General features: G+C 36.1%; 1 protein-coding gene across 2 annotated transcripts in view; it reads left to right on the forward strand.

Moving 5' to 3' along the window:
• Positions 1–22,783, forward strand: part of ADAMTS6 (ADAM metallopeptidase with thrombospondin type 1 motif 6) — a 137,991-nt gene that overhangs the window by 106,244 nt on the left and 8,964 nt on the right. For both annotated transcript variants that reach the window (XM_059492440.1, XM_059492441.1), the window contains exons 14-21: positions 591–693; positions 1,676–1,809; positions 3,350–3,473; positions 4,574–4,654; positions 6,571–6,734; positions 8,501–8,639; positions 17,611–17,740; positions 21,208–21,412. In XM_059492440.1, the coding sequence (XP_059348423.1) occupies positions 591–693; positions 1,676–1,809; positions 3,350–3,473; positions 4,574–4,654; positions 6,571–6,734; positions 8,501–8,639; positions 17,611–17,740; positions 21,208–21,412 (1,080 nt within the window). The remainder of the gene's footprint in view (positions 1–590; positions 694–1,675; positions 1,810–3,349; positions 3,474–4,573; positions 4,655–6,570; positions 6,735–8,500; positions 8,640–17,610; positions 17,741–21,207; positions 21,413–22,783) is intronic.

Genomic DNA, 22,783 nt, shown 5'->3' on the forward strand with positions numbered 1-22,783 from the left:
ATAGTTTTGTAATTGCTAATGCAAAGTAATGAAAATTTAAATGGAAATTTTTATTTCTTGACACACAGAGGCTGGTAATCAGAGCCAGACATACTATCTATTCTCTTTCTCAGTCTTAAAAAAGTACTTTTGTCAAGGCTACAAGTAAGCAGGAGTGATATAGTTCTGTAGAAAATGTTTATTTTTTTCCTTGATGTCTTAATAATGTGTCTCAGTACAGCTGCTTAGTACAGTATAATTGAACCTACAGCTCCAACCAAATTTTTTTTCCAGCTGTTTTAAATGTGTTTATAAGAAGGTAGCTGATGGATTGATTATGACACGTAGTTTGACAGGATCCTGATTTTCCAGTTTTATGGAATCTGTTATGTAACACTTACCTTTCTTTAAATTACTTCAGCTATTTCATGCCAGCCTAGGATTGCAAATGGACACTTCAGCTGTAAAGTAATAAAGCAAATTTCAGAGTCAGAGCCACAAGACAAAACCTTCTAAGCACTTGCATGATTGTGTTTGCAGTATAAGCTTCTAAGCATTTCCTTTCATGTTCATATTTGGAATAAATTAACTATTTTGTGTTACTTTTTTAGCCATGTCCTTCAGGGGCTCGTGATTTTAGAGAGAAGCAATGTGCGGATTTTGACAATATGCCTTTCCGGGGAAAGTATTATAACTGGAAACCCTACACTGGAGGTAATGGTTAGCATTGCAAAACCATTATCATATGTGAAGATTTTGATATTATATAAATGTTTTATAGAGGGTAATGTTTGTAAATATTATGTTTTGACAAAAATAGCATGAGCTAAGATTTTTAAGCTTGTACTTTTGTCTGTTGCTGCAAGTGGTACTGAAGAGCAAAATTTCTTTATTCTAGTAAATTTTTCTTTTGGTCTGAACATGAGTCACCATCATGGTAGAGACGCCACTTTAAAAATATGGAGACACCTGCGCTAGTACTAGAATTAGATATTCCATAGGTGATCTGCAAGTGCCTCTTATGCTACTGATGAATTTAGTATTAAGTAATCTCACAACAAGTTTGCCTTTACTAAAGTCAGGAACATTTTAAGAAAATGAGAAAGAAGTAAAAGCATTTGTAGGAGTCTCTAAAGACTACTTCAATAATTGCATTATTTATAAGATCATAATTTAATTTTTTTTTCCTATTCAAAGAGGGTATAACTTGTGGGTTTTATACTTTATTGACTTGAATAAAATGATTTACCAGTGATTTTTAGCTTAACAGCCTGAATGGTTTTACAAACAGGTCTTTAGATTAAAAGCCTAAGAAAGGTTGTCATGATCATCTGGTGTGAGCTGTAGTGTATCCTGTTTCTATTCTTCCTTTTGAAATAGTGAAGTAGTATCCTCGTTTTAAATTGCTTAATACCCATTAGGATTGTACTAGCATAATGGCATCATTATGGACCCAGCCAAACTTTTCATATCTTACTGTGTGAAATAACATACAACTTCTTTTTGCAGAAGAGAAGAGTCAAGTAGAGAAATCATTAAAGGAGTAGTTAAATAAAGTATATATATTGTATATGTCAGGTATGAGATAAGATTGTAAATTACAGATCTGTTTATGTATAATATTTTTAACTAAACCTTAAATTTGTAAGGTTTCTGTTAATTTTTTTCCCCCCTTTCATTTGATTTTGTTGTCCAGGTGGGGTTAAACCATGTGCATTAAACTGCTTGGCTGAAGGGTATAATTTTTACACTGAACGTGCTCCTGCAGTAATAGATGGGACTCAGTGCAATGCTGATTCACTGGATATCTGTATCAATGGAGAATGCAAGGTTACAAATGTTTTATAAAGTACTTATGGATTTCTTTGTTGTGTCTGCTGTTACCTATGTTTAGTTAAGGTACTTGAATGTTACATGAAAGTGAGTGTTGACAGGTCAAGCTGTTAATAAAAATGTAAGATTGAGACAGAAAGTTTAAAAAGTATTGCATAAAATAGACAAGTAATTTGAATTTCAGTAATTTCTCAGAGACATTAGTAGAATCTGCCATTTTATCTTTTTTCTTGCTTCATGGTTTCTGTTGAAGAGTTGATGGAAATGGCAACAGGAGGTGAACAGGCTCCTTGCACTCTTCCAAGGCCTGTTCCATCATTTTGGTTAGAATATTACTCTGGCTGAAAAACACTAAATGTGAACATATTAATCTGTTTAACTAGTTCATTCTATTGCAAAAAATCATGCTGTTAATATAATTGCAACAGAAAGTCATCCCTATTGCCCTGTGGTTCTAGGAAAAATATATAATGATGTAAGTATTTGCCTTTTACTAAAAATCTGATTATCTTGTAAGATACCTATAGAACTGCATTATAAGAATTTAAATATCTCACTAATGACATAGTGAGATCAAAAGTTTTGCCATGTTTTAGTAAACCAGTAAAAAGAATCTCAAGTTGAGAATGAACTGTGAAGAAAGTTTGGTTTCTGTCATCTTAGGGAATCAGTAAGTTGAAATGTAAAGTGTTAAAATAATAATATTTTGTCAGTTATTGAATGTATTTTAACTTTTCTTGTAATTTGTGTATTAGCTGTTTACAAGATGACAAATAATAGTGCTAGACAGTAAACAAAGACAGCTGGACAGTTAAGTAGCTACCTTCTTCTTTGTATGAGTTCTAGAAAAATATTGGCAAGCTGCAGTCTTTATTCTGTTCACAACCTCCTTGTTTCATCCTATTTTTTTTCTTTTCCCAGAGGTCCTGTCTTTATTTTAATTTAATTTTTTTTCATCTAATACAGCATGCAATTCAGCTTTTCACTGTTTCATTCTGAATCTATTCTTACTATGAAGTCATTTAGTCATTTACACTCTACATTCATACCTATACAAATTACAAGTTTCCTCTGCAGCATATGGAAATAAGGTCTATGAAGGTGTAATGCCTTAGAATAGTACTTATGCTGTCTAAATATTTAAGGATCACACAGCAAATCTTGACCTTAAAAAAGCAATATAGATGGCATGAAGCTGTTGCAATATCAAGTTACAACATCAGGAATCATTTTTTGATAAGTATAATTATTATATAATATGCAAAACACTGTGAAGTCCCTTCCTAGAAGTCACAGTAGAAATGCAATGTTCTTATTAATCAAGATTTGATAACAACCCAAAATGCAAATTCTTCTCTTTTTTTATCTTCTTTCATTGTCAAGTGCAAACCCACTTAAAGTACTAGTTATCAACAATAGGGTAGATAAAAATAAGAACTGAGTATCTCAAACTTTAAAGAAACACTTTAAAGAAACTTTCGAAATAATGGTGCACAACCATCATCCTGTAAAAATATTTCTTCTGATCTGTTTTCAGCATGTAGGTTGTGATAATATTTTGGGGTCTGATGCTAAGGAAGATAGATGCCGTGTTTGTGGAGGAGATGGGAGTACATGTGAAGCCATTGAAGGTTTCTTCAATGGTTCCTTGCCCAGAGGAGGTATGTACATGTGTGTCCATTCTGTTGCTCAGTGCTTTTGGATCACTCTTTAGCAAATACCAATGCTGCCTTCTTTCCCAGTGTGGCATTGCTGCTCATCATTCACTTTGACGCTGTTTTCCTATTGTTTCCTGGTTTTGTGTATTAGTTTGGATTTATCCTGAATACAACTATGTGTTTAATTACTGAATGCTTAGGTCTGTTGGTGAAGTTTTTTGTAATTATTTAGTTATGGTGGTATATTAAGAGTAATGTTTTGTGTTATTTTACTGTGTATGGTAGAATCTGATAGTCATGCATGAAATTTTAGAATAGCAAGAATACAGAAAAATCTCAGAAGTCCATAATACTAAGAATTCAGGAAATATATATATAGGCTATTATTTTAAAGCTTAGCTCAAAAAATATTAATCTTGTAGTCTTATAGTTACCAGATTTCAGACTCCATAGTTCAGGAAAATGAGTGAAGCACTGCAGTTAGTTCTGTCCGGTGGGGGACCAGCAAGATTATGGTGGTCTGGAAGTCTTGACCCTCTGTGAGGAGAGGTTGAGAGATCTGGGCTTGCTCAGCCTGGAGAATCCCCTGGTTTATAGGGATCTGGTATGAGCCCTCCAATACTATGAGGAGGTCACGGGAAAAACGGAGCCAGGCTCTGCACTGGTGGGTACATGGTGGGAGCTACAAACTCTTAGAAGGAGGGTGACTGACCAAATAGATGAAAAAACTTTTTCCTCAGGAGGACAGTCTAGCAGTGGATCAGATTTCCTAGAAAGGTTGTACAGTTTCCATCTTCAGAGTTTTTCATGACCCAGCAGCAGGATAAAGCTCTGAGTAACTCAATCTGATCTCTTAGCTGTTCCTGCTGGTAGCAGGAAGGTAGACTAAATGATTGACTGAAGTCTTCTAACACTTGAACTATCCTGTGTTCCTGAAGACATTTTTAAATGGCTTAATTACTTAAGATACACTGTTGAAAATGCTTTATTAGCACTTAAAAAAAGGAATTCCTGAATACTTAAGTTCTTGCTATCAGTTAAAAGTTTTTGTATGAAGTTTAGAGAGTTTTCCTTCCTAAATAAAATTTATCTTCATCTTACAGGATATATGGAAGTGATTCAAATTCCAAGAGGTTCTGTGCACATTGAAATAAGAGAAGTGGCAATGTCAAAAAACTACATTGGTAAGGGCATTCTTTATATATGATTCTAACATACCAAAAAAAGTAAACCCCTCTTCCTCTGTAGTTGTCACACTGGCTCCTTTATTCAAACTAAGACTTTCAAACAAACTCACAGCAACCATTACATAGTTCCTTAAACTGGAATGGAGTTCCTTTGAAATCCATGACCTCAAGTTTGGAGTGCAGTTAGGCAATTCAATTAGCTCAGCTAGCTCCTGTCCTCTCTCACCTTGATCTGGCTGATCATTTTTTTCACCAGTATCACTCCTAGTTATGTGACAAAATTGGTCAAAAGCCCACTTCTGCAGCTGCACAAATACTACAGTATTTTAACTGATTTCTCCAACAGATAATCCAGCAGCAGCAAAACTGTCTGTGTTCAAAGCTGCAGAAAGAACTGCATATTTAGTAGTGCTGTTAACTTCACTTAAATGGCTTGATCCAGGGTGACAGCTGGCTTTATATTCTTCTTATGCTAATTTTCTGTGGGCTTCCTGCATTTCAGGTCCTCAAAAATTATTTCATTGGGAACATGAACTTGTTCTTTCTGTCTTATATGCTACTAGCATTATGCCACTGCATAATTATTGTCATCTAATAATTGGACTGCCCTTCACAACTGTGGCCTTCACCTGTGCATAACTGACATTAGGCAAATGTACTTAAAGAATGAAAATCCATTTTTCTTTGGCAGACAAGTGAAAAATTAACTGCTTTGCTTCTGGATGTATATTAGTTTAAGCATATATAGCATACGTATGTTAATTTTCAGACCTTGTGGTGATAATGGAAATGGTTACCAATTTCTGCTGAATGTCATTGTCACCAGTAGAGCAGTACTGCCTCTCTCACTATCTCCTGCTCACATGAATGCTCTCTGATCTGTTTTAGACAACTTAAGCATCACTGAGGCATTTTCCCTAACTGTTTAAGGTAAACCAGCTGTCCACACACATGTAGTTGAGAGTAAAATGGCATATAACTGAAGTTGTCTTACTCCTTAGCATTATGATGTGAAGTTTTCCCCTATCCAGTAAAATCAGTTATTTGTCTCAATGGCAAATTACATACTGTTTGACCATGGGGCTCCTACCATCATTTTTCCTTTAAAAACATGATCTATTTAAAATAAATAAAATATGTAAAACTTGGTAATCTTCACCTTAAATCAAGAAGTCAATATTTAATTAACTGAATATTCACTTTAAGATACAATGTCAGTTTCATATTTAGAACCATAATGTAATATTATTAATAAAAAACCAAATTCAGATCCCTGAATAAGATGTGCTTGCCCATCCCAATGGTTGATTAGCTCAGAAGTTTCTATTTTGTCTATAATGCTTTCATGTTTCAAGGCTGTAAACTAAGAAGGATAGAGTATTTTATCAGATTAAGTAGCTAATATTTCAGTTTCTAGTAGAAATATCTTGTATTTGTACTTTCATAAGGCAAAAAAGAACTAGTGGACATAGGCAACAATACAACAGCTGACTGGTACCATATGTCAGACTCAATGTTTCTTCTTTTGTTTTTCCTCTGCAACATTGTCTCTGAAGGAATCCATGCCCCACCCTCTTAATGTAAAGATGAGGTTGATAATAGATTATGCATTTCAGATGTGCATATGTCATAGTTCAAGTTGCATGAGGCATTCTGGTTCATTTCATGCAGCATCTGCATATTGAAACCTGCAAAATAATCTGGACATTGAAGATTATTGCAGAGGCAAAATTGTTGAATTACATGATGGATATTTTCACCAGAGCTTAAGAAAAAGCTTTATATAGGTTGAAAAAACAGTGATATAGAGCTGAAGCTCACATACTTCTAGCAGATTAGTAGATTAATTTACAATGGCTTCTCCATTATAAATGCTGCTTCCAATTTTTAGGTGGCTTGTATTTTTTTTTAAGCTTTAAAATCTGAAGAGGATGACTACTATATTAATGGTGCCTGGACTATTGACTGGCCAAGAAAGTTTGATGTTGCTGGAACAGCTTTCCATTACAAGAGGCCAACAGATGAACCAGAGTCTTTGGAAGCACTAGGCCCTACTTCAGAAAACCTCATAGTCATGGTAAAGTTACAATAAATATATTTCTGAAATTTGTAATATGTATTTGTGTTCTGAGAAAGGACAATGCCATGAATGAAATTAAATAGGTTAGGTTTACAAACAGTATACAACTTGTTTAGCTGGGACTTTATATGAGTGTTTTAATGCACATTTCTTACATTTCAAAATTGATTGGCAAACATAGTGATGAAATGGGAATAAAGTCAGAAGAACCAGGAAAACTCACAAAAAATAAACCACATCTCTTTAAATGTGGTCCGCAGTAATGGTAGTGAAAATTGTGAATGGGCAATGTATCGTATCTCTGCATACTGCTGGCACTTCACAGTCCCTGACAGTTCTGTGCATTTCCTTAGTTTTAAGCCTGGCCTGAGAGTGATATATATATATATAACCAAAGAATGAGTGAAATGTTATGACCCATGTTAAAGCATGTCACTGTGACATACATTGCTCTCAAAAGATTTTATTGAGAAAGTATGAGAAAGTAACAGAAGATATGACCAGGATCCTGATGCCATCTCTGACAACAGGCAATGGTGAGCATGCTGTTTCACTACTATGTTGAGAAGGAGTAGGGGAACAAATTGATATTTTCCCAGTATATTCTGTCAGCTGCTGGATTTGCAGTTCAGTGATTGCATCCAGATAGGATGATTTTGTAGAGAATAATTGCTGCATGGATATCCACATTTGAGGCAGCACTTTCAAACTCTTGAATAATCTTTTTTTCTTCTGTAGCTGTGCATAAGCTAGACAGTCCATATGGAATAAGTTATACAATTATAATGCCTTCTTTCATTCAGTCTGTGTCACTGACTTTCTTTCTGAAAGTGTTCTGCTCTTTTGCCATGTGGAGGTAGGCAGATGTGCCTCTGTAATATGTAAGAGAAAGTAGAAATGCATGAAAAGTACCTCTAGAGTCGTTCAGATTGCTTCGTCTAACTTGATTTTTTGCTATTAGCGATGAAAAAAAAAGTTTGGTTGAGAATCAAAGGCTAGTGTTGGACAGATAATGTGTAGAATGCAGTTCAAGAGTGAAGCTAGGCAAAAACTCATGGTGATGCACTTTTGCCTATGTTGCCTGCAGTGATATAGCTGTGATATAGTGAGAGTTTTGTTATTCTTTTAAAGGAATCACTGGTGTGGTTCCACCAATCACACCTTAAGATGTTGGCTGTTGCATAAGGGGAAAACAAGGGCCTCAGCAACAGTCTGTTGGTGTTACTATTATTACTAGAAGTAATGTACTGTACTGTAGTCACTAGAAGTGCTAACAAGGGAAGGGATAGTTTCAAAACTATGTGGGCTGTACTGCTCACAAGACTTCAGTTAGAACTGCTGCATGTTTCTATAGTAATGTGCTTTTCCAACTTTGACCTCCCATAATTATTCAGCTCTCAAGTTAGTTTCCACGAAGACATTAATTTTATGAAAACAAGAAAAATTTAAAAAATTTATAAAATTTATGAAACTAGCAGAATTATGAAATTTTGTCAGGAATAAGGAACTGACAGAAATAATAAAGTTGTGTTAAGGAAGAAAAAAAAGGATAAACCTCACCTTGGACAATAATAATTTTCTTTTGCATGTGTTTTAAAAGCTGGTACAGAATCTTTTGGGGAATATCTAAAAAGAACTACCATGACTTCCTTTATTACTTTCTTCGCATTCAGCAGAACATAACACATTCCTAGAATAAATATCACTATGTTTGCCCTCTGCTTGCCAGCTTTAATGGTATAACCAGTTGTTTTCAACTACAGATTCTGCTGCAGGAACAGAATTTGGGGATAAAATATAAATTCAATGTTCCGATCTCTCGCACTGGCAGTGGAGACAATGAGGTTGGCTTTGCATGGAATCATCTGCCTTGGTCAGAATGTTCTGCCACTTGTGCAGGAGGTAAGACACCAGACAGTCAAGCTACAGGGTAAACTGAATTGCAAGATACACTTCACTGTATGATTGTCTAGGTGACTAATTGAAAACATTTCTTTCAGGTATGCCTCAGATCTTAATGAACATTTATTTTAATCACAGCGGATTTTGTTGTTTTCAAGTACCTTTAATATGTTCAGATCTTTTCGTTAAATACAGCATGTCTTGGCACAGTGTTTCTCTCTGCTGATACTTCTGAGACTCTCTTGAAGTTGGTATGTTTGTTTTTCCCTGAAGCTTTGTTGATAAAGGACATGAGAAGTTTTAAGTAAGGAGATAAATAGCGAGAAGGCAAAATAGGCATCTGTAAATAGAGATGTGTCTGTGTGTGTTTGTAGGTGTCCTTCACACAATCCTAGTCAGACCTCCTATCCTCCAGCCACCAAAGTTTAGGATGCACACTGGCAGCTCCTCTGTAGAAGATGATAACAATTGGATTTTACTTGCCAGCCCTTAGCAATCTGAGAATTGCTGCCCTTGGGCAGCAGTGGGGGATTTGTAGGTTGTCCCATGTGGTTCATCATGGGTGGCTTTTGCCGACAACTTACTATATTCCTAATCCTCCCTCTAGTGGCCACCAATGCAATTCTTTACCTCTGGCTGGGAGAGCAGGACAGTTGGCTTCCTTCAAAGCCAACACCATTGCTGCTGCAAGAACTGGTGAGTAGAAGTGCTGTGTGAACAGTATCTTTCTTCTCTCTGGAGACTGAATGAATCATCTCCCCAACACATCTCTGTTCCAGAAGATAAGAGAGAGTGCTTTAAATGTATCCCAGAATTTCGGTTTCTACAGCACGGTGGACAGCCCTTATCAAGAAGAAGACACCATGTTTTTGTAAAGACCCTTTGGACCAAATACTTGTTGCTTTCTTCTTTTTTCTGTCTGTGGGAGGTATTCATCACGCCTCACCTTTCTGCTGGAAGCTGGTGTGGCTGTTACTAGTTGTATGCAGTTTAAATACAGCCTAACCATACATAGTACACAAAGAATAGCATGAATTATTTTCTGTGCCACTAGAGAAAGTCTTGAAACAAAATAAAGGATGCCAACTTTCTCCGGTATTTTTATTATTCGTTTGTTGGATTCCTTTGTTGGATTCCCTTTGTTGGGTAACAGACTGATTTTAAAGCACAATTTTAGTAATGGTAAGTGTGGCAGTGAAAAATCAATTTTAAAGGAGAAGTATAAAGAAAAGAAGTGCTTAGCTCATAGAGAAATTAAGTTCCAATTATCAGAACCTTAAATGTATTGTCAGTCCTGTTTCTTGTGATGGTAATGTGCTAATGATCTTTCTGAAATCCTGGGAAAACTCCCATTGATTTTGGTAGAGACCAGATTTTCGCCATGGATATTCTGTCATGAATTTCATTGTCATTTCATGCATTTGACAAAATACAGTGGAAAAAAATAATTGGCTCTGAATGAGTAGGCACTTGTAGAGATTTAAAAATTTGCATGTAATTATTTAGACTTAGATTTAGATTATGAAGATTTGTGAATCCCTAAAGTGGCATATATTTATTACTTTAAACTCAGAGGAAGTGGAGGAGAGATTTTCTTTGCTAGTTCATGGTGGCTGAACCAGGCATCTTCTCTCTTTCAGTTTAATAAAAGGATATATTGTGATCATTTATTTTCACTGAGCCCTCTACTCATAAACGTATATTTCATTGTAGCTATAATTCATGTTGAAACATGTATCTACTTTCTCCATGAGAGAACCTGCTCCTGCTATTTCTGTTGATTTATGAAATGCACTTCACTGTATGCCAAAACAAGACACAATTCTAAAGAGGACCTGAGTCAGGAAAAAGAAAAGGGAAACAAAGGTTGAAGAGGCAGAGACTTTAACTAGAAAATTTAGCTAATGTAAATATTCTATTAAGCAGAGACTTGACCAGGGGCCATATTAACAGGCTGCCTTATATCCCTGTGCACTGCTTAAGTCCAGCTCTTTCTGAATCAGTTTGTCTGTATCTTCATTGCTTAATGACTGAAGTATGTCTTAATTACTTAGTGACTCCTGAAACATGGGTATTACTTGATGAAGTAACCAAAGTGAACTTGAGCATATGTGTTGAATGTCATGAAGACATTGTGACAGTGCAAAGTTTATATAGTTTTGGAGTACTTTATATTGCAGAAGTCTCTGATTTTTGTGCTGTTTCTTCTTCATAGTGTTTTAAGAGCAATCCACTGCATTCAGCTCTTCCTAGACCTGCTAGTATGCCTTATCTTAGTGACTAGAGCAGTCAGGAGTCAAGGAACGAGCTAAAAGCAAGCTGGGAGAAACCTACAATCTTTGACTGAATAGTAACATGCTGTCTTTTCCATTGGACTTCTATATTACGTTCATCTCTGCAGTGTTGAATATTCGCATCAGAAGAATAAAAATGCTTTAACTTTTGAAACAGGACCTCTCTTCTAGGGCCTGTCTTGACTTTGAAGAATAGGAAGAGCATAGTAAGTGGAATCATAAGAAGTAGAAGAAACGTTTCCTGTTTATGACAGTTTAATACAATGCCAGAACTCTGGATTCTATTCCTGCCTCCTCTCTCATGGTATTTAACAACTCAAAGCATATATTGCACTCTTACTAGCTTATTATGAGTTCATTATTGTATGTATAGCTCTCTGGAATTTTTGTCCTCTGAGGCATTCAAGGAATTTCATCATCTCATATGAAAACTCACCCAGATACCTGAAATCAATGGGCTCTTCACAGTCGACATTATACCTTCTATCCCCCTGTATTCTCAATAGAATGATCTAGGAGGTAAGTTAGAGCTTATGAAAGAAACAGTTACATTTAGATTGCCTCTAAAAAGTGGAAGAAGATCTTTTATGAGAGGCAGCTTTGGCTGTAGTGACCATGAGATTGTAGAATTCTGTATTGAACTAAGAGGCAGTGGGACAGCAAGAAAGATTATAACTGTGGAGTTCAATAACAGAAGAAAATAAAAATGATAATGTGGGCTCATTATTAAATGGAGATGGGGCCCTGATAAGAGGGGAAGATGAGAGGGCAGAGTTCCTGAGTGCCTTTGCATCAGTCTTCCCTGGCCTCAGGGATCCCTGACAGAGGAGACCAGAGTGAGGGAATGCTGGGAGGAAGACACTTTCTTAGGGAAGGACGATTTCATCTGACACAATTAGACAGACCTACTCAAGTCCATGGGCCCTGATGGAATGGATCCATGAGTGATGAGAGCTGGTGCACACTGTAACTGTTCTGGGCTCCTCAGGACAACAGACACATGGATCTGCTGGAGGATTCTGACAAAAGGACAGATCCAGGCTCTTCTCAGTGGTACCGATCAATGGAACAAGGGGCAGTGGAACAGGAGGAATAAACAAGGCTGCTCATGATCACTTTTGAAATATCATGAAGCTTGGGAGAGATGCTGAGGACTGGAAGAAAGGAAATGTCACCCCAGTTTTCAAAATGGGCAAGAAATAGGACCCAGGGAACTACAGGCCAGAATCCCTGTGAAGGTGATGGAGCACCTCATTCTGGAGGCCATCTCTGTCCATATGGAAGACAAGAAGGTGATCAGGATTAGTCAGAGTTCACTAAAGGTGATCAGGTGTTTGATTGACTTCTACAATGAAAGAGCTACCTGGATGGATGAGGGCACAGCAGTGGGTATTGTCTGCCTCAACTCCAGCAAGGCTTTCAATACCCTTTCACAACATTCTCATAGGCAAACTCAGGAAGTGTGGGCTTGATAAACAGCCTGTGAGGGTCATAATCGGTGGCAGAGGGTCTAGTTAGAGGCCTGGCACTGGTGGTGTCACCCAAGGATCAATACTGGGCCCAGTTTTACTTAGCTTATTCACCAATGGCCTGAAGGGCAGATGCCTCCTCAGCAAGTTCATTGAGGGCACAGAGCTGGGAGCAGTGGCAAATACCCGGGAGTGCTGTGCAGCCCTTCAGGTGGACCTCAGTGGGTTGGAGAAATGGACAAAGAACCATCTGAAGTTCAGCAAGGGCAAGTCCAGGGTCCTGCAGCTGGGGAGGAACACCCCAGGCACCAGCACAGGCTGGGGCTGCCCTGCTGGGGAGCAGCTCTGTGGAGAAGGACCTGGGGGTCCTGGTGGACAAGAAGCTCTCCATGAGCCAGCAGTGTGTCCTGGTGGCCAAGAAGGCCAATGGTATCCTGGGGGCATTGGGAAGAGCATTGCCAGCAGGTGGAGGGAGGTGATCCTGCCCCTCTACTCAGCCCTGCTGAGGCCTCACCTGGAGTGCTGTGTCCAGTTCTGGGCTCCTCAGGACAACAGAGACATGGAGCTCCTGGAGGATGCTGACAAAAGGACGATCCAGGCTCTTCTCAGTGGTACCAATCAATGGAACAAGAGGCAATAGAAGAAGAGGAATAAACTGATGCCCAGGAAATTCCAGCTGGACATGAGGAAGTTCTTTACTGTGCAGGTGACCATGCACTGGAACAGGTTGCCCAGAGAGGTTGTAGATTCTCCCTCATTGCAGATATTCAAGAAGTGTTTGGACACAGTCCTGTGCCATGTGCTCCAGGATGACTCTGCTTGAGTAGGCAAGAGATGACTCACTGTGGTCTCTCCCAAACTGACCCATTCTATGAGAGATTGTAAATCATGTATTTTGTAGTGTCACTTAAGTTAAAGGAGAAAGGTACACATAGTTTTTCGGCCACTGACACCTTGATGCTCGCTATGCAGGGAACCAAGAAGGAACCAAATCTCCAAAGTCTGAGATCTATTTTTATATTTTCTTTTATTTTCCCTTAAAAGAGGATCTTCAGATTTACCAGATAGTTAAAAAGGCATGTCTGATGACAGAGTAGTCTTATTTATGTAGGATTCCTATGCTCATATATAGAATGAGGATATAATTCCACTGATTTTTAATATCAGTATTTTTCTTAGGCTTCGGGATTCAGAATTACAGCTCTTCTTTTTGTGCACTAGAACCTGTATTTTCTTCTGGGGAAAAAATTATATAACATACATTATATATATATATATATATATATATATATACACACACTTTACATAATAATGTGAAGCTGATCTACATGTATTCTTCATATTAATTCCCCTTTTTCCTTAAAGTACAGTAAAAACTCTTCTATTCTGAGGTAAGGGTTTATCTCATATAGGTAGGTCTTTATAGCCAGTGTCAAGCTTGGACATGATGATGTGAAGGCAATGCCAGAGAATACTGCAATGTACTAAGTGCTAAGTTATCTATAGAGAGAGGAGTGGGAAAGGAGACAACACAGGGAAATCAGAAAAAAATTAATGGCAACAACAGAACATTTTCTTTAAGGACCTGAATAGTATTTAATGAGAAACACAGAGAAAATCAAAAAGAAGATATGCAGCGATAGGAACTGAAACAATACAATGAAAATTCTGGAAAGTGAAAGGAAAGGGCACTTATATCACTTGTAGATCACAGAATTATAGTTTATAAACTCTCCTTATGTCTTGTAACTTCCCAAGAGAAAGTGTACTACTCTGTTAAGATCCACAAGTATTCTTAATAAGGCAGTGAACTTCTGGTGGTATTGTTTTAAAAAATCTAGCAAGTCTTTCTTTATGTTTTTTATATTTTATACATTTCAAAATAACTCAGATAACTGCCTACTCCCTATTAAATTTCTTTCATGTTTAATTATGGCAATAAATGACAGCATTTATTATCTGGAATTTGCCAGTGGTCCTAAGAATTGGTTTGGATTTCATTAATTCTATTAGAGTTTATCTCCAGATGGATTAAATATCTCAGAAATTCATAGGTTTTTTGTAAAATAGCATACTATTACTATCATAAGTAAATTGATTGCTGCTCAGTTTTCTTTGCTGCTCATAACCCATCTAGAGTGATGCCTACTATATTTTTCTTTCATGCCCTCAGATGAATTGTGAAACTATCTTTAGGCAAATAAAACATACTTTTCCTCATCAAAGAAAATATAAGTTTGGCTCTGAGATGAGCATCTTGTGATCTGATGAGTGAGCTCAGAAAGTATGTCTGGGTTAACCAGCATGCACTAGTTTTAGAGATGCAAGTTTCACTATGTATTGGTACTGGCATCTTTATAATTAACTGTTGCAATCACAAACCACAATTTTTGGGATTGCTTTTAAAAATAGTTACAGCATTTACATGCCTGCAATTTTAATTCAAGAATAAAATGTGCTCCATGTAATTTAAAATTTGGCTGCTGAAAGTAATGCAGACTATTTGTGAATTGAAATCTGCAGAGCATTTCAGTTCTCAGGAGATTATGGTCACTAAACCACTGGAGTTTTTATTTTCTTAGGATTGCATTGACCAGTCATGAGGACATTTTATGTCTTTTTTTATAAACTAAAAATCTGTAGATTTGAAAGCAGAATGTTTCTGTCGAACTGCTTGTAATGATTCCCCCCAGTATTTAAATGAACATATTTATCTGCGCTATTTAGATTACTTTTTAAAGAGACTTTATACTCAGGGAAGAGTTCATAATTTAAAAACAGCTTTTCAATATGGGGCAAAACCAAGTTGTATCTATTGTCTGGATAAAAACAGCACTTCTAGCTTTTTCCATTTATTTTTCTTGTCTTAAAAGTTATTATCTGGGTTTTCTATCTGAGATTTTTAATAAATAATATTTAAATTAGACAGCAATGATGTTAATTTTATATACTGTGTGACAAGATGCTGCAGAACTTTTAAAAAATGGATTGATGTATCTCCTGGCATCAATTAAAGATTCTTCACTGTCAGTGAATAGGGTGTGTACTCTCTTACAGGTGATACGCTACCTGAACAACATTCAGCTAATAACACACTTGCAAATTTTTTTAAAGCTGAGTGATAATTTGCAATCATAGAAGTTTAGAATATTTTCTTATTACAAAATTCCTCAAAAATGAATTTGTTAGGAGTGCCAGTTTTTAGCCAAATTCGAGAAGGAAATGTGTCTGATGCCAGTAGGAAATGCAGTAAAAATATAACATTAATATCATTGCTGTCCAATAAGTAGACTTGTGAGAATGGTCTGCATTATTGTAATGCTTAATTCTAAAGTGTGTATAAATTATTTTGAATCAAATATATCTGAGGAAAATATCATTATGAAGTCCACATTCAGCCTATTCAACCAAGAGAATTAAGGCAGTTTGTAATAGAAAGGATAAATTATTAATCAGAACTCAACATGAATTGTACATCAGCTAGCTGTGCACATTACTGGCATTGCTGCTTGTCTTGACTTGTTAAATACTATTTCTCATTGTGGTGAAATGTGAGCAGAAAATTGCTAGAAATATTCCTGCTTAGGTTGTCAGGTCTGATTTGAATTATTGTCTTCTGTTGGCAGTTTTAGTGTTGATTATAGTATTCAAGGTGAATCTTGTCACAGCTTCTCGTATATTTAGATCTTTCACTTATTTTCCAAGAGCCAAAGGAGGATATTATTTCCTCCTACAAGGGAAGGCTGAGAGTATAAGATTTGTTCAGCCTCAGAGAGAGACAGCTTAGGTGTGACCTAATTGCAGGCATCTGGGATTCAAAGGGGGCCTACAAAAAAGATGGAGAGGGACTTTTTTTAAGAGCATTTACTGACGGGGTAAGTGGGAAGGGCTTCAAACAGAAAGAAAGCAGGTTTAGATTAGATATTAGGAAATAGTTCTTTACTGTGTGGTCGGTGAGGCACAGAACAAGTTGTCCAGTGAAGTGGATGTCCTGGTAGTGTTCAAGGCCAGGATGGATGGGTCTTTGAGTAACCTGGTCAAGTAGAAGGGTCCCCTCCCACAGCCTGGGTTTTGGAACTCTGTGGTCTTTAATGTCTCTTACAACCAAGTCATTTTATGATTCTATGCATGTCTTAAAAACTAAGAGACGGCTGTGAGGTAAAGTTAGCAAATATTTGAAGCAGGAGGTTTTAATCCCCATTTAATTATATTCATTTCATGTTTTGGAATAAGTTAAATAATTGCTTCTCTTTTTAAGAAAGGTACAGGACTTTTTGCAGCTTTTAAGTACAGATAATGCCATTATTTCAGTTTTATAACAATGCATGTTCAATAAAAACTGCATGTGAATTTCAAATATACATTTTTAAAATTCTAATAAACTTCTTACAGCATGTTTTTAAGAGAGGAGGAAGGCAGTGTTATTGAAACAATATACCGTCATCATATCAGTAGTTCTTTAGTGCTTTAAAAAAAAAACTCAGAAAATATGCTTAATAAGCTACCTTATAATGTTGCCTTGGCAGTGATATACCCTGTTTTGGCAATAATGATCAATTCCAAATTACTGTGTTGATGGTTAACAATGAAAGAGGAACTGGAAGTGACAGGCAAAATGAGTATTCACAGAGACAAACTGCCTCTTTCAGAATGAATTATAGTTCTATTGTTTTATTTAAAAATAATATAATAAAACAAATTATAATAAAAATGTAATAAAATAATAAACATTGTAGGAAAATATATGAAAATGCAACACTGTTTCTCAGTATTGCTGTTTTGTTTTAAACCAGAGCATATAAACAATAATTCTGCATTGAAGTGTGGTGACCACATTCTATTTGGTGGTGTTTTCTTTGGAAATTTAAGTGTCTTTACTAGGAGAGGATGGCAGACAGAGAATGGATTTTGTGCAATATGCAAATAAAAACAAACTTCTAGTAAATCTATAAATATGTTCCTTTTTTTTTTTTTTTTTAGAAAACAACAGATTTCTAAATTCATCTGAGCGGGATAGCCTAAAATTGAAGGAAAATGAAAAAATTATTGTGGCTAGGGGGCATTCAGTCTATTTAAATTCTCACTGCTGTAGACTTTGGCCAAATAAAGTGGGATGGTAGAATTAATAATCAATAGATGAAGTACAATTATACTCAAAAATTAGAAGAGCAAGAATGATTAATTAATGATCTTTCATTTCATCCCAAGGTGTACAGAAACAAGAAGTGGTGTGTAAAAGGCTGGATGACAGCTCTATTGTACAAAACAATTACTGTGACCCTGACAGTAAGCCTCCAGAAAACCAAAGAGCCTGCAACACTGAGCCTTGCCCACCTGAGTAAGTCATTAGTCATTTAAGATGGACATCATTTTGCATAGAAAGATAAGTCTTCATAATCTGTAATAAATCCTGTTAACCAAATAAGATTCTCATCTAGTATTTGTGGCCTGCCTTATCAGGAAAGGTATTTGGGTTTGGTTTTTTAGTTTCTTGTTCCTCTAAAATCAGCTCTGAAAAATGCATTGAGAATCTCTGCTTGACCATGGAACAATAGTGATGTTTGAAACTGCACCAAACACTCTAAGTAAATAGAATCTAGCAAAACAGTTTTTACGATATGAGTGTCATATGCAGTGAGTAATGCACAGAGTAGAACTGGGGACCAATCTTAAGGCAATAATGATAAAAAAATGTTGCAGTGAAACTTAACTTTACCCTAGTTAATAATATTGCATCTGAAATGTTTGGCATATTCTAAAGTATGTTATGTTAACATTTGTGTTGAAGCGTTCACACAAGGAGTGGAAAATACAGAAACTTCTAAGAGGACCAAACCATTTCCTGGCAATAGTTTTGTCAAACTTTTTCTCCAGCGTATTCAGTGTTGAAGAGTAATGCTGTATGCCTTTAGGATTAGGTGCTTAGATTCTGTTTAGATTTATTTTTAAAGATAGCTGTATGCTATGCATTGATAATTAAAAACCCAGCAGCTCATTTGATCAAAAATGAAGTTTGGTAAATACACAAAGCATAGTTTACCTGTTTAGAAACAGTTGTGATATTTTGTACTAGAAAATAGTATCAACATATGACAACAGCTTTCCTTATGTTTTGGGACAAGTAAAACTTGTGGAAAAGGTGGAACCAATACAACAGTTAATTGATTCCCAAGCTCTGGTTAATTTGATTTTGGTGATAATCTGAAGCTGTATTCCAAATGGGTATGAAAATCCTTAATGGTGATTAAATGCGGATACTGCACAATACTGTGGTTATCTGTGAATGTCTCTTAGAAACTGCTAAATTGTAGCATGGAGGACACTGTGAAGAACAAGACAAGATTAAATTGCAGCAGGTCTATGAACTTCCAACTTCTTCCCTGGCGTGGTGCCTGGTTGCAGGATGGCAGAGCAGTGTCTCTTTCGCTTCATGTCCCTGTGTCACCTAACACACTCATTTGGCATAAAGCCAAATGAGGCCATTGCACTGCTGTTACCTTTCAGTGTGAACAAGCTCTGTCAGACAGGTCTAAATTAGGTCCAAATCATTGTCCCCACAGTCTATGTGTAAAAATGTGTTTATCCTGGAAGGGTATGCATTTGTCCTCTGTTTAGATAACACTGACATGGCTCTTAGTGCACCAACTATGTGCACCTGAGAGCAGGACTTAAAAAGCAGTCATGTTTGATCAGTTCCTTTTTACCAAAAACATTCCTTTGTGTGGCTTAACTATTAGCAAATTAGCACTTTAGAAAGTAATGTTATTCCAAACTAGGTTAATTTCAGGGGGCTTTTTGTTGTTTTGCTTGGTTTGGTTTTTTGTTTTTGTTTTTGTTTTTCACTGACACTACTTAAAAAACCCCCACAAACTAACTAAACCGAGCAAAAGTGGAAGTTTTTGAATTCCCCATCCAGTACAACAGGGACATTGATTAACATGATGAAAGTCAAGACATCAATGTTCAGAAAATGGGTAGAGTGTATTAATTAGCATCTGCTTCAACATATCAGAGCAATTCAATCCATGTCTGCCTCCATTATGATGTTCCCTCCAGAATCAATACGTGGTGCCAAACTAAGGAAAAGTTCTCAATTCCTGATTCTGTAAGTAGTCTAGTAGGAGGCTGTTCAAGTAACAGATAGTTATCCTAAGAAGTTTGGCTGTTTTTACAGAAAGTTTTATCATGCAGTAAGACTTTGTGTTTACATGGACTGACCAAATATTTCACTTTTTAATTAGCACAATTCTACTCTTCTCTTGGTGCATACCAAAAGCAATGAAAATTATGTCCTTTCTAGCTGAGTGCCACTTACATTATACTTGATGTCTTTGAACAGCAGAAGGCTATATTTATTTTCAATACTTTGTTATTACAATAAGTAACTCTTACATTTCAGATTTCAAGAAAATATAATTTCATATTTCTATGAATTATGAATAGTGCTGTCTTATAATACACTATAAATATTAAAGGTACCTGAGAGCAAAGTCACTTGAGCAAATCATAATATCAATTAAAAATTAACTCTGCAGCCTCTTGAAAGCTCTGAATAGCTTCAGATTCTCCCTATTGTGGTAAAGGCATAAGATTTTTTGATCTTATGCCTCTTAAGAATCGCAAATTAACTTCCTTTTGCTGGGAAAGTAACAACAGAATGTGACATAATTGTTTCCATCTCTGCATTGATCTAGTTTCATGTTAAGATATATTACACATAATGTAGGATATATTACACATAATGTAACACAAAAGAGGATAGCAGAACTTTTTTTTTGACAGCAGCTTGAGAAAAGACATCTTATGAGGTAGCTCCAGGCATGCCTCCAGGAGCATCCACAGTGACTGATATGCCTGGCATTTTTGGCATTTTGGCAACATTTGATAGCATACTAGACTTCAACTTCATCCTTTGCAAGGATGGCTCAGGCAAGTAACTAACCAACATATTAAATACTGAAGACCAAATGTGCTCGTCAATATGAAGAGATATTTCTATTTAATTGAGCTGCATTAGTCATTCATAAGTAGAAATATATAATATTACAGCCAGATTAAAAGCCACTTTAATCTCTGCAGCAACACAAAGCAATCTAATATTATTTACAATTCTTGGTTTCTACTATGTATGCAGAAGCACTCAGAAGTTCCCTCTACAACCTACCGTGCAATTCTTTAAATTTTAAAGGAGCTTGTTGAGATGATTGTTTTTATCAAATGAATTCATGTCTCACTAGTGTTTGCTTCAGTTTAAAAGATAAGAATATTTACTTTTCAGTGTAGCCTTTTATTAATAAGTTTACAAATGTCTCATCATTTGATGAGAATTAACTCTCAAAAAGCCCAATTTTGAGATCAAATTATTTTATTGTAATGATACCAAAGAGGTAAACATCTTGGCTTTTAACTTGTGATGTAACTTTCAGCAATGGTTCACAAACATTTCCAGTTGCAAACCACTTTCACAGAAATTATTTCAGGCAAGTCCAATACAAACCTACATAAATAGCTTCAGATTTGTCAGGCTCAAGCACTCCTTTCTAACTACTGTAGGCTAGGATGGAAATTGCTGCTCTTGAAAAATGCAAAGTGGTGTTATTATTGGAAGATATGATTGCAGTGAGGCATAAATTAAAATATTTAGTAAAAAGACCCATAAATTTCTACTTTATTTCACCATGAATGTGTGTATTGTTAAAATTACTTCGGTTTAGTGATTTAAACTATTTGCATTCTTGGTTTGTGGAGTTATCAACTCTGTTTCTGAAATGTGTTTAACTGAGCCTCCTAACATTTTCTATCCAGATGGTTTATAGGAGATTGGTCCGAGTGCACTAAGACGTGTGACGGAGGAATGCGTTCGCGGACAGTTCTCTGCATCAGAAAGATTGGCCCCTCCGAGGAGGAGACGCTGGATGCTGCCAACTGCTTAACACACCGGCCTGTTGAGAAAGAGCCCTGCAACAACCAGTCCTGCCCCCCACAGTGGGTTGCTCTGGACTGGTCAGAGGTAAGGAGATTTCACTGTGCTATCTCATTGGTGGTAGCGGAGGCAGGACCTCTGACTGCTGAATAGTAGTACATTTTCTGTCAGGGCTTGCTAAGTAAAGGATTAGTAGGAAAATTTCCCAGAGGATGTTTCAGCGGTGCCTCGTTGTTTTGTTTCCTGCCTCTTATGCCCGTGACCTACAGTGTCACTATAGCCTAAATTAGCTCCTTCTCTCCCACAGGTATCACATACTGGTTACCTGAAGTGGTTTCTCACTCTGTTATCATGTTAGGCTTTTATGCAGCAAGGTCATGTAATGATTTTGAACAAAATCATTCTAATTTAAAGACTCAAACTTCGCTAAACTTTTGGTTGTGATAATTAATCAGGGTTGTGAAAAACTACCAGGCTTCTTTCTGGTATGAATTTTATTTGTGTAGCTTGGCAGACTGTTTTGACTGATGATACCATTTTAATAGAATGAGAAAAGTTGCCTTTTTTTTCCCTGTTAATGTTTTCCAGAAATATAATATAATATAATATATTAAAATCCTTATAGTACTATAAATATAAACATTTTTATATGCGTGTTTATATGAATTTTTGACAGAAACATGAAAAGGAAAACAAGAGTGAACTTAAAAAATGAAGACTTGAATATTCCTCCCATTTAAACCAATGACAAACCTTGCTAATTTTCTGTGGAATGCAAGATATGAAGTTTTCATTTCATACTCAAAACAATGCATATTACAAATAAAACAATTACAGAACTGTTTTATCTGCTTATATGCTTGTTGACACACAATATAATTACATATTCTTAAAATTTTAAGTGATTATTTACAAGAAATTGTGTATCCTTTTGATCAGAGAAACAAAAACATTTTGCAAACATACTGGTTAGATGAAGTCCTTAGGAAAATGTAAGCCTGGTTTTTATCAAGTTGAAATGAAAACTAAGGATGTCTTTCCCACTGAGCTTTGACAGAATTAATCTACCCTCTCTAAACTACTCCTTTTATATTTTTCAGAATAATTATTAAAAAAACCTGAAAAAATATTTTAAGGAATTTTTGGGAAGAGCCTTCTTAGACAAGCACATATAACTTGTCTTAATGACTTCCACAAAGGCATGAAATTCTAGAAGCATTTAGTAATGGAAGATAATTTTTCCTTGTTTGACTTATCTGGGTATTTTCTTTTCATTTTCTTTGGAAGTTTACAGTCTTTTTGTTAAATTTTTGTGGGGTTTATTATTTTTAGTGATTCAGTATTATTGAAGGCAACTTATTTCCTTCTTTCACTTGCATTTCTGGGATGCAGTGTAGTCCATCTTGGTAGAATGTTTGCTATAACTCCACAAAAAGGGAGTGTTGTTTTCTTCTGGTA

Source organism: Ammospiza nelsoni, chromosome Z, assembly GCF_027579445.1.
Source record: "Ammospiza nelsoni isolate bAmmNel1 chromosome Z, bAmmNel1.pri, whole genome shotgun sequence".
Classification (NCBI taxonomy): Eukaryota; Metazoa; Chordata; class Aves; order Passeriformes; family Passerellidae; genus Ammospiza; species Ammospiza nelsoni.